We start from the raw sequence: 16052 nt of genomic DNA on the forward strand, positions 1-16052 counted from the left end.
AGTCGCCTGAGGCGACCGGGTGCCGTTAGAGCACAGCCTTGTAAGAGAATGCATAATAATTATTATTTGAAATACATGTAAGCAATGAGACTACATTTTTAGTGACCAAATAAGTTTTCTCTAATTTTTGAGGTTTGTAGCAAACACATGGATTCAAGGATGCCAGAACATCCCACAATAGCAAACTGGAACCCTTTTGGTGCGCAGCCTCTGATGAACAGTGAGCTTCACATCAGCAGCTGGACTCCAACACTATGTAAAAATACTTCAAGATCTGTTCCTGATTGTTAGTAATGAGTTGCAAGCTAATTTTGATACAGAAGCGCCATAAAGAGTCCTCTGGTCCTTCTCCTCAATCTAAACATCACTTAATTTTGTGTCTAGAAAAACAGGGAAAAGCATTGTATACCCACATATACCCCTACTTATATCCCTCAAGTAAACATTAACTGTAAACAAACCGTGAATTCTTAAATAATACTAGCATATAACATAGTATTTAATATTAGTTCTACTGTTATAAAAACCAGAATGCATCTCCTGGCATTCTTGTAATACTAAACAAAAGTAAACATTTTCTGAACAGTGCAAGGGTTCTTTAAGAATTACATGAGTCAGAGCTGAGAGTTCATAATTATTCTGCAAGGAGCACTTGCTCTTCAGTGATGGCTTATTGTGAAGTACAGTACAGCTCCCCAAAACAACTGTTGGTTGATTATCGATTGACTGTCTGCCCTGGAACTATCGCTCAAGAGTCAGCCGACAAACCGTCAATTGCACCATAGAGAGATTCAACGTACCGCTAAGCATGGAATAATATTTGCTCAGCTTGTTAGCAAACTTGACAAATTGTTGGGAATGTGTTTCCAAAGTCATCTGTAACAATTGATAAAATCTTATTTATTGCTCCTGATAAAGTGTACCTAAACTAGCAGTAATGCGATGTGAGAGGCATGGCTCTATTCTTGATTTTACGTCTTGTTTACAATGCAAAATGCCTTTGAAAGCATGAATGCAAAGCAGTTTGTGACATAAAATCGAAAAGGTAGGCTCATGCTATACTGCTAGTTCTGCTAAGTTTGCATGGCTTACACGGCAGAGAAAAAGTGAAATTCCGGGTAATAATGATGACAAGTCACATGTTTGCTTTGGATGGAGAAATTAATATTAGGAGCGAAAAATGAGTTTAGGTGTACTCTAAAGGCTTACGGTTTCCCCGCTGTGAGAAAAACAGTCAGTAAGCCGTTGGTAAGTCAGCGATCTGTCGGGTAACATGACGGCCAATAGTCAACCAACACTTTTTTTTTGAGAAGTGTTCTTCACAATTACCGGCAGAAGAAACAATGGGTCAGGTATACTGCTTTAAAATTGAAAGTCATTTGTAGAATGCAATCCTATCCCTTGTCCAAGAGATAGTGAGAAGCATCAACAACTTAAAATAATTCAATGACAAGTGTTATAAAGTAAGGCACCATGGCTTTTCTTTTTTTTTTTCATCACAAGCCTCACCTGCACTGATAAGTAGTCGCTAAACCTGTTTTCTTTCCACAAGTAAAGCACCTAGTTTTCTTTTTCGCTGGTAACAGTTGGGGTGGTGGGTGAGGTTTTGTTTTCACTGGAGGAAGATGGTGATGGTGTGAAGGGGAATCTACAATTCAAAATTATAACACATGAATAATAATAATGCAAGCACTGTCACGGTACACGATTAGCAGCGACAAACAAATCACTCAATTTTAGTCTTCCTTTGAACTGAGTGTTTAACAGAACAGTACTGATACATGCCAATCACGAAGAAAAAGTGAGCCAAAGAACACATGCCATGTGAAGCTACGAAGTGTACATGTTATGAGGATTCAATGCAGTGCAATGAAAACAAATGTCATTATTGACACTTGGCACGCCCATTACTGGAAAAAATGTCTGAGTACTCTAAACAGGAGTACTTATAAACTTTCACACATTGCTTTCGTCTTTTGGGATGCAACATAAGGAGAAAGGAGAAATGAAAAAAAAAAGGAAAGGAAAAACTAACATTAATAATCATTATCATTATCATCAATACTGCTAGGTATAACAAACTGAAGACACCTAGAATAATTATTATTACCCTTATTTATCTCAAAAATTACCCATTCCAGGAAAAACAACGAAACTCAGAAATTGCCTTAAATTTAAATAATGTTCGATCACAATTTGTTTTGTCCCAGATGTCATAACTAAAAGAACTTACTGTTTGAAGCATTGCCATGGGAAATTCGATATGAATATGAAAGAGAATCATTCTGAAAACAAAGGAACATGAAGTCACCCAAAGGAGTACCAATATACATACTTGACAAGAATTAAATCATAAAACCTTTTGAGAGTTAAAAATGCTTTGAATACGGTATTATAAGACCAGGAGAATGGAGGTCCTAAAGATGCCAGGAAATTGAATGAAATAAAGAAAGCTTTAGATCTTTGCAGGTCTCTCTCTCCCAAATAGCTACACCAACATTTTACTTCTTCTTTCATATGAGGCTTAATGTAATTTAGGCAAGGTAAATCTCATGCCTATGTGACATGCAACCTTTTGCACCAAAATGGGCATGCCCTTATTTTGGGGGTGCCCCAGGATCCAGCAGGGCTTGCTTGTGTGTGTTCATGCAATCTTTGCTCATCTTTGCAGATTCATTGAGCCACACCCTTCCACCCCGAGGCTACTTAGTCATGGAGGTAATGTGGTTTTTATCCACTAGACAGTGTGCTGGTGACAGTTAGTAGCTGCTTCAGGGAGGCTCCTGCTTGCGGTTCGCCAGGAATGCCAGCTTGTTGAGCCTGGATCACAACAGGCCTCTTAATGCTAACTTTAAATCACCAGTTCCCAAGCTCATCAATTGGCAAAGATTTTATCTTTTACATTAGCCACCATACAAACACATCTACAGAAGTTCCTTGGTCCTTCGCAGTAAATGAGTCACTTATGTCTCAACATCATGGTCTTAGAGTAAACAACATTCATTATGGGCTTAAGAGATTGAGAGAGAGAAAGTGGGACCCATGTTGATATTAGCTATTTTTACATGCCCTTAAACTTCAATCAGATTGGGAAAAGGCAAGAAATCAAAGGTCTCAGATGAGCTAAAAAGTGTCTAATGGAATTCAATTTAAAACACCGGGCAAGCATAAAATTAATTTGAATTATGTATGTGACCCAAAAGGAAAGAACTTAAGTCCTGTTAATGAGTAAATTAATGTTAACAATGCAGTTGGTAACTCTGAATGAGGAAATAAAAGATATTTCTGACATAAAACGGTGATGTATTTTCATCAAGTACAAGAGTATAAAAATGTAAGGGAGCTCACAACAATAAAACAGCAATCTACACTTACTAAGAGTCCTGATCTTCTTCCTTCTGGAGTGGGTATTCTGTTTTCCATAACACGAATCCTTCGCAATCCACCACTTCCCGAAGTTAAATCCAGTGGATACCTCAGGTCAGAAGAATCTTCAGGAATTCTTGATTGTCGCAAACTAGCACTCCCTGCTGAATAATCTAAACTGGTGGCTCCATGAGAAGGGCTAGAGGTCCTTACTTCCTTATGGTGAGTCCCAGGTTTCGAGATACTTCCTAAAGGTTTAATATCTTTAGAGTCTTTCACAAGCTCTGAAATGGTTTTCCTCCCCTCTTTTAAAGCACTCCGTGAAAGAGTCCGACTAGAGGGAATAACTTTAGCCTCTTGGCTAGATTGCCCTAAAAAGTCTGATACATCAATTTGATTTGTCTTTCTCCTTGTGTTAACAGGTGGCAAAGGTCCCTTAGGTGCGACTCTGCTTGTTGCAGTACTTGATTGTTTTGTCGAAAAAACCTTGTCTCCACCTACTTTTGCCTTTTCAACAACTCTGAACGCAGTGTCATTAGGTTTAGAAGCACCTGATGCAGATGAAAGTTGCAGTCTGCAAAAGAGATTCAAATATTAATCGACAGAAATAATGCTTTAGGTAGATTAAGCTTGCCATCACAAGTAAACGATGACATGCTGCTGCATGCCACTAAGAAAACTTTTTCTACATAATGGTAGTTCAACTGGATAACTGTAGCAAACATGAAACAAAATGAGTTTGATTCTTATTACATGATTAAACTAATCAATAATATGACAGGTTATTGAGTTTGAAATTTTTTTATTTTGAAAATTCAATGACTAAACGCTTCTTCCCTTTTTTCTCTAAAGGCATTCTGTTTTATATAGCTCACAAGAACACTTTACCAAGGAAGTAATAAGGTTCTCTATAACCATCAAGGCCTTAAAAAATAACATTGTTCTCGACACTTGAGTGTGTACATGTGTGAATAAAGACCCCACATGTATTTCTTTTAGCACAAAGGCACACTAGAGGCACTCTCTCCTTTTGTTCAAATTCATCCATGGGTGGATGACAATCTAACATGGCAATCAACCGTCCAGGAAAATCAAACAGCATCTTGTAATGTATAGTGTACATGTATAAAGGACTGATTCCCCTTAAGGTTTGTTATTTTTATTGCAAAAATGTCCAGAGTTCTGTAACTTGCCTTTTGTAGAGTGCCTTTGTTTTTCACCAATGTGTGCATACACAAATTACATATTTTAATGTTTTCCCCAAGGTTTACACCAAGGAAAACTAGCTTAAACCTGTCTACAGCCACTAAGAGATCCTACTGTACCTAGTTTGCACATTAGTCTCAAAAAGGTTTTTTTTCTTTTTTGGCTTTATTCAAAGAGAAATGTTGCTTTCCAGCAAAAAAAAAATTTCGTTTAGCAATGCTTAACGCAATCATTTACCATACAAGGTCAAACTAAGGTACACTGTACATGTATATGAGCTGATAAACGAGTGAACCAATCAGAGCACACGAAATGCATTATCCGAGGGTGAGAATTTAAAGTGCCACTATGATCAAATTTTTACCTCATGATTTTTTAGGCGTATCACAAAGAATGCTATGGAAGAATGAAAAATGCCGTTTACTGTTTGCAAACACCAGCATTAGTTCCGGAGATATTTAAGTTTAAAAAATGTGTAAAATATGCAAATGAGATGACTGATGATGTCATACACTCAACCCAATATTACATCAAGTATATAAATAGAGCTATCTTCGCCAATTTGCAGCGCAGACCATTGAAACTCGGTAGGCTAATACACACCTACGGCTGTAAAACATTTTGTTTCCATGACAACTAACTCTTTTCCAGTCCTCACCCACTTGCTTTCAATATGTCAGTGATTTTCAGCTCGAAAAACGTTAAACAAGGGCACAAACTCAAGCTAACATAATTATATGCTTGTTCGATCATGTATATGAGGCACCATTATTTTGCAAAATTAATATGAAAATAGACTGCCAAAGGTAGCCAGAAATGCCTTTAATATTGGAGAGGTCTGGAACCCAGTATGTTGCCATGGTAACAACACTGTTAAGCACAAATTGTGGACCACACTTAGTAGAATCTTACGGCAAAGAATCAAACATTTCTGATGCAAATTGGCTGAAATATCCTTTTTCATCGTATTTGATCAAATTTTGGTTGAGTGTATGACGTCATTACTTGGCTTATTTGCATATTTTAAAAACTTGAATATCTCTGGAACAAAAAGAGATATTTGAAAATAGTAAAGAGCATTTTTCTTCTCATGCAGGCTACTTATTTATGTCTCAAAATGGCTTTGATAGAAAAGATGCGATTTTCGTCATAGTGGCACTTTAATAATGAAGGATAATCATTAATTTTATCTCCACACCTGCACTCATTGACTCGGCAACAGACCTAAATTTACACCACCCAAAAGTTACCTTCTCCTTGCACTCAGAATTGATGTGCTTGTAGGTTTTTCAGATGCTGGAGGCGCTGGTTGATATTTTGGCTGCAAATAAGTTATACAAGGAATACTAAATATTGCGATAACTGTGATGGGAAGAACGCTAATATTAAAGAGCCTTTGTCTCTATACCTGTGCTTCAAGGTTCAGGTCTAGTCTGTCACTTTCTTCTAGTTCTGGCTTTACATTTTTATCCACCAAAAATCATTTAGTAGGATTACAAAGATACATAGACCATTTTCATAATGGTGGCCAAATGAAATATCCTCCTGTTTTAGTACTAATAAGCCTTTTTAGCCTTGCTACGAAGAGTAAATTCCAAAAGAATTTAAAGGTGATTGCCATTTGTGAAAGAGGTCTATGTAATGACTCTTCAACCCCTAACACATGGTCAACTCCAGGGTGGGGCTAAAGTGGGAGGTTAAAACAGGGATGTTAGGGCAAAATCATGACAGACTGCTAAAAAAGGGTTTGCATGACTACCCTTAGTCTAGAAACAAAACAACAACAAAAAAGACAGAAAAAAGGTTGTTGAGTGACAAGGCACTTGATAGAGTCTCAGAGAAGTATCCATTATGGGAAAAAGCCAGGGAGACTTATAAAATGCAGTTAAATGTTAAATGTGATTTAACTTAGTTAATGAGAGGAATATGCATGTTTGGAGCTTTCTCATTCTCACATTCTAATTAATTCAGTAATGAAAAAAAAGTTCAAAAACAACATCTCCTTTGTATGGTCCACTTAAATACCTTCAAGTTTCTCTGTGATTCCATTTTATTTTTCAACAGCCTCATCTTATTCATAGTGACACTGTTTTCTTTTAAGGCTTCCTAAAATGAGAACAAAGAAAATTGGGGGAAAGAAGGTAAACAGGTAATTATTTTGACAGAGGGCATCAATACAAACTTATGTTAAGAAAAGTGCTTTCCTATATCCATGAAAAAGCCCAACAGACCTGTGATATTGGAGGAGGATTCTCTTCTTCTTCTTCGTCGTACAAATTATACATGGATGCACCACTAAAATGAAGCAAAGGCAAAACAAAATGTTATAGTAGATTAAGAATGATATATACCCGGGAAGACATTGTTTAATTAGGATTCCAAAGCAGTTGCTGCAGTAATTGGCATGGTCAAGTATCCTCCCTTGTCTTCAGCTACCGGGCTCATGTAACAAGTAACAAGTCGGTAATAGCTCCAATACCACACACAGCTTCTAATGCTTATAACATTTTACTCAAGTGGAAAGATGTAAATCACACAAAAATAAACAAAAGTTGGAGAGTTGCAGCAACAACATCCTTATACAAAGATCCTAATTTACATCCTTATACATGTAAATATGACCTTTTCAGAAACAGTTTGCGTTATTTAAACAGAGAAATAGATGGTTATCCGCAACAAAGTTTATTTTGCTAACAAAATAATAATTCAGGCAAACAACATTAACCTCATTTGATAGATTTTAACTAATATGGTAATTTATTTCAGATGTTACCTTAACGAGTCTGACAAAGGAGTAAGAGTGCCATCGCCCCTGTCAACTACTCGGAAAAAATTCAACTGGTCCCCATCCCTAATAAAACAAGGTTACCATAAAACCATTAATTTATTTTTTTCTATCACTTCAAACAACAGCAATATTGTTAGAACATACTGTACAAGCACAAAATTTAATCATCTCCGTTCCATCATTGACAAAACCTGTTACATGCACATGCATGACTGTTTCACAGCATGGTGAACGCTATATATAACATTGAGACCATTAGACTAATGCTGAGATTTCTAAAATCTTGCTGGAGCAAATATTGCTAGAGTGTGTATTTGTAGTTTGTTTAACCCATTGACCCCCAGGAGTGAAACTTAACAGATTTTACTCTGTCTAATGCAGGGATCGGTGTCGTTACGTGCCAGCTGCCAATAAAAATTGCCTTTCGAGAAAGGGCTGATCACCGGCTGAATTTTGGCTATGGATCGAAGTGACTGAGAAGATTGCAAATTATTCTCTACAAAGTTTAAAAGTCACTTGATGCATTAACAAAAAAAAAAGAATATCTGTTACAGTTAGTATACAGAATTATCAATAGAATTTATCCACACTGGAAATGAAATAAAAGTATTGTTTTAACCCTTTGACGTCCAAACCGGCCTAAACCAGCCAGACAATTTTACTCGTCGATGGGGAACCCCTGGGAGTCAATGGGTTAAGTACTGTTGTGCATGTCTTCTCTTTCCCTGTATTCGCCATCTTGAAGAATGCTGGGTGTTGAGAAACACTGGGAACAATCTTGTTACCAGGTCCCTTTGATGCTCAGAGCACAAACTTATTGCCTCAAATAGAATCTTCAACCGGACGAATTTATCCTTAGCTACATCCCTACTAATGCCAGACAATTTTGATCATCAACTGGGGAAGTCCTAGGGTACTTGGCGTGTCAAGGGGTAAATTGTCAAAACGAATGCTGACTTGAAAACTGACAACCAGTTCTCCCAGGGAGGCAAAAAAAGGCCATGCTGCGATTATACTTTCTCTGCCATCACACAGCATTCATTAAAGGCACTTTCATCCATTGTTTATGAAAACTAGACAAATGAAATTAAAGCTCTGAATAACAAAAGAGCGAACATGTTTCATACACACAATTTCAAACATGCTAATGCGTTTGCATAAACAAGAAAACCTTTCAGGGCCAATGAAACACAATCAATGAAATGACGGAACAGAACAACAACAACAACAACTGTTAAGAATCCCAACTGGCCGGAGGCAAACCAGTTGGCTATTTACAAGTGCAGCTGGGAAGTTGAACCAGGGACTACCAGGAACAAATTCAGCAAGTGGTCAGAGCAGGTCTTGAACCCGGGATATCCGGATGCCCTAACCACTGGGCCACACTGCCTCCTTAAAAGAACCGAGGACGCGGGGTAATTTCTTGATGCAAATTCGATCTTGGGTTCTCTGGTCTGAAGAGGAAAAAAAAGTTGAACCAGAACAGATCCATGCTCTACAACCAGCCAAAAAAATGTACTAAACATGTTAGTACCTGAAAACAAGCAAGGTCACTTGGCGATTGTCTTTAGGAAGTTTGTCCCAGATTTCTTCTCTGCAATTAAATCAATAAGAGCCACTGTAACCACATATTGAAACACGGATGAATAAATAACTGCTGCAAATGGTCAAATAATGGACACAATTTAAGCACTAAATGCCTCTTGAGCTTGGCAATGAATTGTATCAAATCAAACAAACTGATATTAAGTTAAAGCAATAAGAGGATAAATAATCTGCTTTATGATATAATCAATCTGTTAACCTAAAACAAAATAATTTCCAAATAAAATCACTGAAAAAGCCACACAAGTTTTCAGGGAGGGGCATCTCATTTATTCATTCAATAGCAGGAATTACAAGGGCCACAGAGTACATGTACATTTGAAAGTGGGGGGGGGTTAGATTTGGGTATGGATCACGGAAGTCACTGGGAGGGTGGAGAGGTTAAGGAGAAAACAACACCATGGAAAAAAGGTGGGAATAGGGAGGGGGGGGGGGGGGGGGCACTATAGCACCCCAAGCCCAACTCTCTCTTTCTCACTCAGTTGTCCTTAAGTATTACTTATGGCTTCCCAAAATTAATTCCAGATATTAGACCTTACAAAATTTATGTAAATAGGAACAGCAGGAGTAGACAGAGGAACTAAAATACACCATCTGTCTCTTACCGGTATGTGGGTAAAAGGTAAAGTCTCTGTTACAAGCCTGAAAGGCCCATCAGGCCGGCCCTTATCTCTGGTTTCCGTAGCATGAAGCGACAAGGAGTATTTCTACTCCCCCCTGGATGGGATGCTAGTCCATCGCAGGGTTACCCCCAGCATTTTCGTCGGTACCCATTCATACACCTGGGTGGAGAGAGGCACCCTGAGAGTGAAGTGTCTTGTCCAAGAACACAACACAATGTCCCCGGCCAGGACCCGAACCCGGACCAGTCGATCCAGAGTCGTGTGCACTAACCATGAGACCACCGCGCCTCCCACACCGGTATATGGGTGCAATGGAGAAAACCGATTCCTTGTCCAGAGAAAGAAATAGTGATAACTAACAACATGCCAATGGCACAATAGAATAATTTTTGAGATATACATATATATATTCAATGGAGCTTCTGCAAAGGCTGAAAGTTCCAAACAGGAGCTTGACTTATATTTGTAGACAAAAAACATATTGATCAAGTGGGCACCAAGATCAGCAATGATGCTCAAAATGATGATTTCACATTTTATTACGCACATGTAAACACAAAACAAATGAAACATTGGATGACCAATTACCTGTTTACTTCCATGTATTCTGCCATTTCTCTCAGAGTGGGATCTTCAACGGGTACTACAGTTGATGATAATACACAAAGAAAACTGACCGTTATTTAAAGGAGATGTGTCACGAAATTCAGCCAAATTCAGCAACTGGAAAATGGCAACCAAATCAAGTTGAATGTAAAAATAACTGCTCGAAACATTAGAGGAGGGTTTGAATAAAAAAGCAAATACAAAAGGAGACAGGGATGGGCAAAACTGAAGAAGATTAACAATGGTACCGTAATAGGACTGAGTGGAGTCCAATTGGGTCTGTAATCATACAAGTGATTAACAAAATCGGAGGACCGGGTTGGGGGAGTCGGATTTATTTAATCACGAGTACATGCATGATTACAGACCAAATTGGATAACACGAAGTCCTGTTAACAATTAATCGTATCCATTACAATTTCTGAGAAAACAAAATGCATTCCTTTTTCACTGTCTTTTGTTACAAATTCATCCATTTTGAAAAATTCCACAGTTTGGTCATGTAAGTGGTTGTTGTTATGGTTATTGTGATACGTTCTGTGATTGGTGGATTAAGCTGAGTGCACGTAATATGATTGGTTGATGTAACTCTCCAATTACAGGTGTCCGATCACAGCCCACTGTCCGATTACAACCTACACAATAATTAGTGAAAAACAAAGCAGTTAATGCACCAATGAAATTTAAGAAAATTGTCATGGTTATGATTAAAATGGATATTTGAAAACTGTTCAGCCTAACAGTTTTTCAAAGTTTATTTGTGTTGTTTGTGTTGTTTTGCTACAAAGCTTTGAAGTAAGTTCTAGGTTAACGTTGAATTGCATAGTCAGAAGGGGCGAGTATTGTAATAATATTGGTAAAACAACACAAAATGAACTGCACTGGAGTCACACATCCTCTTTTAAATAATAATATTTACAATGTTAGTTTTACTTTTGCTTGCTGGTAGTTTCTCCACAAAACCAAAAAAACTTTTCACTACATAGGCCAAATAATTCACTTTAATAATAGTTAAATTACTCACTTCTCCGTGTATTGATAGGACCTCCTCTCATGGCCAGAACCAGCTGTAAAGTTGCACCATCAGTGATACTGAATGGAAAACAATAGAAAGTTCAAAAGTTTCACAACACTAATTCCTGGAATAGTCTGTTTACTTTCTTGTCATTTACCATTTAAGAACTTGATCAATGATTCAACATCTTCAGGTCTCTTGGAAACATCCTTTAGACTAAGTCATGTCTCAATGGAACTTTTGTTAGAGTGCTTTAGGCAAAACCAAGTGGATAAATGTACCCCTACTTCAATGGCATCTTCAATAATAGTATTTTCAATGAGGGAGTATTAGAGAGAGGTGCATAATAACTGCAACTACTGATGTTCATGATGTCACTTGTGACCAAGATTTTAGAACCTTTTCAAGCAATTTTCAGACCATTTCCTTTCCAGAAAACATTTTTATTTTCGGTTCTGTCAAACAGCTTCACTGAACAAGGATCAAAAAAATATACAAGGTGTTCCTTGTACCCCTGGGTAGTCCTGAGCAATGGCTCAGTTCTTCATCAGCAGATCGGGACAATGCCCAAAATACAATGTACCAAACATTCTTCAATTTCAGGCACCTTTCAGTTTGGGTTCTTAACTTCAACCTTTACGCGGAAAATAACAAGCTATGTAAATCATGACGTATGTCAATTCCAACTGAAGGAATTTCACAATGATACAAACGTAAAAAGGTACGAAACAATATTGATATGAGAGTAACGATCATTCATGATCACGCAATAACAATTAGCATGTGTATTCCTTATAATTACAAAGCCTATTTTTATCCACAAGGACTTTTTTGGACTATTAAGAATAAGACAATCGTATAAGGAAAAAAAAAAACGAATGACCTTTTGACCACGCATCGGTCAAGCCTGCTTGTTTAATTAAAACAGAAACATTGCAAAATCCTGCACAATTTGCCTCCAAAATCGCGCACCCTGTCAGAAGCCCAGTACAGGGTAATAAAAGGCACCTCGTAATAATCAAGTGTCAGGTTCATACTTAGCTCTTATTAACCGAGCAGGAGGTCTGTATGGGAGAATCTTGACCGAGGTCGTGAGTACAGACCGAACGCAGTGAGGTCTGTACACACGACCGAGGTCAAGATTCTCCCATACAGACTGACTAAGCTCGGTTAATAAGATGTTTATTATATGGCAAACAAGAACAACTTAATTCGTTTAATGTAACTGGTTTGTACTAACTGACATTTTGCTTGCGAACGGCGAAGAGTGGCGATGAGCTGAACTTAATTCGGTCAAAGTTTGCTCGTCATCCTCTCTTTTGTCATCATGCTGTTTGGCACTTCCATAAATAAATATTGGTAGAAGAAAATACTCAATATTTTTGCATTTTAGTTTGCATCTTTTCACCGCAAAACATTACCGGTCTAGATGCCGGTCTAGATGGGAAAATCTAGACCGCGGTCAATATCGATTTCAGCCAATCAAATTCGTGAACTTGGTAGTTCCCAGTCCTCGTGAGACAGAAGCATATAATAATGTAAAATATGGCCCACATTTTGTCCAGTTCCATTTATTTGCACTGCTGCCATAAATTGAACTTGATAGCGAGGGGAGCCATACCATAGAGAATCGCCTTAGAAAATTTGGTTAGGAAGACTGAACAGTCACGGCGACTGTACTCATTCAGAACGTGGTGTGGTGGTAATACATGTATGTTGAAATACTGACTTGTAATCATGGAGGCAATAATCGTCTTCCAGTTCCATTGACCGCCATATCAGGTGCTGCTGAGACATTGGTATTCCTGGAAAAGTTAAGGAACATGTATTGAGATATTTCCTGAAGAAATCGTGATGAGCCATAATATTATTACTTGATCTGAAGGAACAAAGTGTTGAATCTGATTACAACCTTTTTGTTTTATCATCAGGTTTCACATTTTTTTCCCTCCTACATAATTTGTTCATTGGAAATTTATTCATTTACATGTCATTATTAGTTTTTGTAATTATATTTCTGATTTACACGCATTGATTAGCACTGAAGTCACATAATATGCAATCATATTTACAACTTTTCAAGGTTCAAGGTATCACAAGTAGATCACAGGACTCCATGATTCAGGCTCCTTAACAACTGTGTATTATTTTTGTAGTAGCCAAGGATGATGATGATGATGATGATGATAATGATAATAATAATTATTATTATAATTATCATTATTATTATTATTATTTATTCTTATTTATTATTATTATTATTATTATTACTACTATTACTATTATTAGGACATTAAATTACGTATAAACTTGAGGATTTTTTGTATCAGACGCTTTTGTGTTTTCACTGCATAAAAATTCAGTTGTATTGCAATACTTGGAAACACATCTAGAGGGCCATAAATTCTTTCATGATCATCTCATGAATGTAGGTTACTTGTTTTTCAAACACTGCATTACGCACCTAGTCTTTAGCATCTTGTGTTCGTGCAGATGACAATGATGAAATGAGAGACAGGGGCCCTGGTAATTAATCACTCCCAACTGCAAGCTAATGGGTCCTTAATTACAACGGGTGCAGCTCAATGAAATCGGGACGAAAACATGGATAAGGTGCCTTGAGAATGAATTTTATCATTCATGATTGATCCTAGAGCACAGAACCACAGCCAGATGTAATAACCTGGGAGTTGTTGTTGTTTTTTTTTTTATAAGGGAGGAAGCCCTACTACCAAAAGAAATAACCTGACTCAGGTTGAGATCAATAATTGCTATTGAAACTTAAGTTACATAGGGATGATAATCACTATACCAGCCTGACTTCCCAGGGTATGCAGTATTATGTCCTGCAGGACTTAACGTTTCAGAACAAGTGGGAACCCGGCGTTTTCCTTTGAGCAAGCTTTACACCATAATGGAATACAAATTAATGAATAAAGAGGGAGATTATTCCTGCCATTACCTAAACTCATTTTGAAGAGTCCATGATGGAACTTTACTCCAGAGAGCTTTTACTGCAATTCATTTGATTTTTAAAAAGTAGAATAAGACTTCAAAATGACAGAGACTCCAAAATTCCGTTTGGCAAATGGAACAATATTTTTCCCTTGAATGGACCAATCTTATTCCCTAGAATACTGTTTTCTTCCAATCTACATTATTCTTGTGCACTGAAAACAGTTCATTCATTCACAACTCAGTGCTACAGACTGTACACTTTTATTAACTTCTGAGCAATATACTGAACATTAACAATTGTACAAATTCAACGATAAAGATTCAAAACAGATCGATAACAAGAATAATGTAAGTAAAAAATCGATGTCAATATATTAAGCCTGAATAGTTTTACGTCATAATTTTCGAGCAGGAAGGGCATCTATCATGAAAATATTGCGAACAAGCTAAGACTGTAGACAATCGAACCAATTTTTTTTACCAGTTTTCATTTTTTATTATCATTATTTTTGGCTGTCAGCGATTCAAACATTATTCTGATGTTCGAAAGTGGCGGTTGAAGTCTTTCTCTTTGGAATTTGCTCCCAGCATAAAATTTCAAACACATACTTTTGTCGACAAATTATATTCCTACCATGTCGTCTGATCAAACATTGCCCAATAATGTACGATACATGCACATCTCGAAACGAATATACAACGCAGCCATATGCAGGCTGAAATAATCCAAAATTGATTGAGTCTTTTTTCTTCAAAATTTATAAATGACAAGAATAGCACAGTTACTGAGAAAAGTCTGAACAAATGGGTTTTAAGTCCGTTTTTAAGGCTGCAATGAAGAGTGAATACCACACATTTTAAATTATTTATGTGAGAACAGACCTTCGAAGACACGTTCATATACTTACGAGTTTTCAGAAAAAAAAAAAGATCCAAGTTCTTCTTTGTAAGATTAAGGTTGCGTTATTTATAATCTATGCGATTTTTGTAGTGATAGCCTTTTTGAATTCTTTCAACACATGCACTGTTTCTAAAAATTAACACTTAGTGATTAAACTCACCTTCCAGACGTTGAATCTTGGCTTTCACGCTCATAACAGTTTCAAAAGGGCTAACTCGAAGTTCAAAGGCAGCTCCAGTTAATGTCTCAATAAAAAGGTCCATCTATGGACCTTTTAAATGCTGCTCAGTAGCTCAATTCAGCGCAAAAAATCCTTAAGCACCAAACACTGTCCACCACCGTGCCATATTTTCATGTCCGCCATCTGTAAACAACTCTTCACAAACATTCTCAGCTTTTTACCCATACTACAGCAAAAACCAAGCGTGAGGAGACCATCGGCAAAACCCTAGCATTTGGTGCAAATCGGCGAAAAATTTTACTTTCAAACATCATGAGAACAACATATTCTCCGACATTTCGCTTCTCGTTTGTTCCAAGGATGCCCGGATGAAAAGTGGTTGTCATAGAAACTCCATAATTTCGCTTGTAAACACAACAGCGCACAGATTACACACGAAGTACAAATTATTACGCGGCCTTCTAATTGGTTTTTTGGGGTGCTTCGACGTAGGTCTCCTTAATGAATTTAATAAAATCAAGTTAATACGATTGAAACAAAATTTCTCCAGCTTTGAACTTTGATATCGGAGTTTGGATGGGTTTTTTAAATGTATGATCTACGCTTTATCCCTGGCCTCATAAAAAGGTTATTGAGTTTCCCTCTCTAAATAAAGGGTTATAAAAAAACCCTTTTAGAGTCAGGCACCGTGACTTGAACTCCAAGTGATTATTATTGTGATTATTATTGTCTTTAAACTAGCTAAGGGGTGTTGGATTTAGAGGTGTAACTGTTCCCAACGGCTCTCAACCGTCATTTTACAA

The 16052-nt window shown here is 37.3% G+C and overlaps 1 protein-coding gene across 1 annotated transcript in view; it reads right to left on the reverse strand.

Moving 5' to 3' along the window:
- Positions 1-15615, reverse strand: part of LOC138042831 (AN1-type zinc finger protein 4-like) — a 17964-nt gene extending 2349 nt beyond the window's left edge. The window contains exons 1-12 of the mRNA XM_068888853.1: positions 15229-15615; positions 12939-13014; positions 11219-11286; positions 10177-10231; positions 8895-8954; positions 7346-7423; positions 6804-6867; positions 6598-6678; positions 5823-5893; positions 3376-3940; positions 2234-2285; positions 1510-1648 (exon numbers count right to left, since the gene is read on the reverse strand). Of these exons, the coding sequence (XP_068744954.1) occupies positions 1510-1648; positions 2234-2285; positions 3376-3940; positions 5823-5893; positions 6598-6678; positions 6804-6867; positions 7346-7423; positions 8895-8954; positions 10177-10231; positions 11219-11286; positions 12939-13014; positions 15229-15331 (1412 nt within the window). The 5' untranslated portion in view covers positions 15332-15615. The remainder of the gene's footprint in view (positions 1-1509; positions 1649-2233; positions 2286-3375; positions 3941-5822; positions 5894-6597; positions 6679-6803; positions 6868-7345; positions 7424-8894; positions 8955-10176; positions 10232-11218; positions 11287-12938; positions 13015-15228) is intronic.
- Positions 15616-16052: the final 437 nt, after the last annotated feature.

The sequence above is a fragment of the Montipora capricornis genome, chromosome 3, assembly GCF_036669925.1.
Source record: "Montipora capricornis isolate CH-2021 chromosome 3, ASM3666992v2, whole genome shotgun sequence".
NCBI classification, from domain to species: Eukaryota; Metazoa; Cnidaria; class Anthozoa; order Scleractinia; family Acroporidae; genus Montipora; species Montipora capricornis.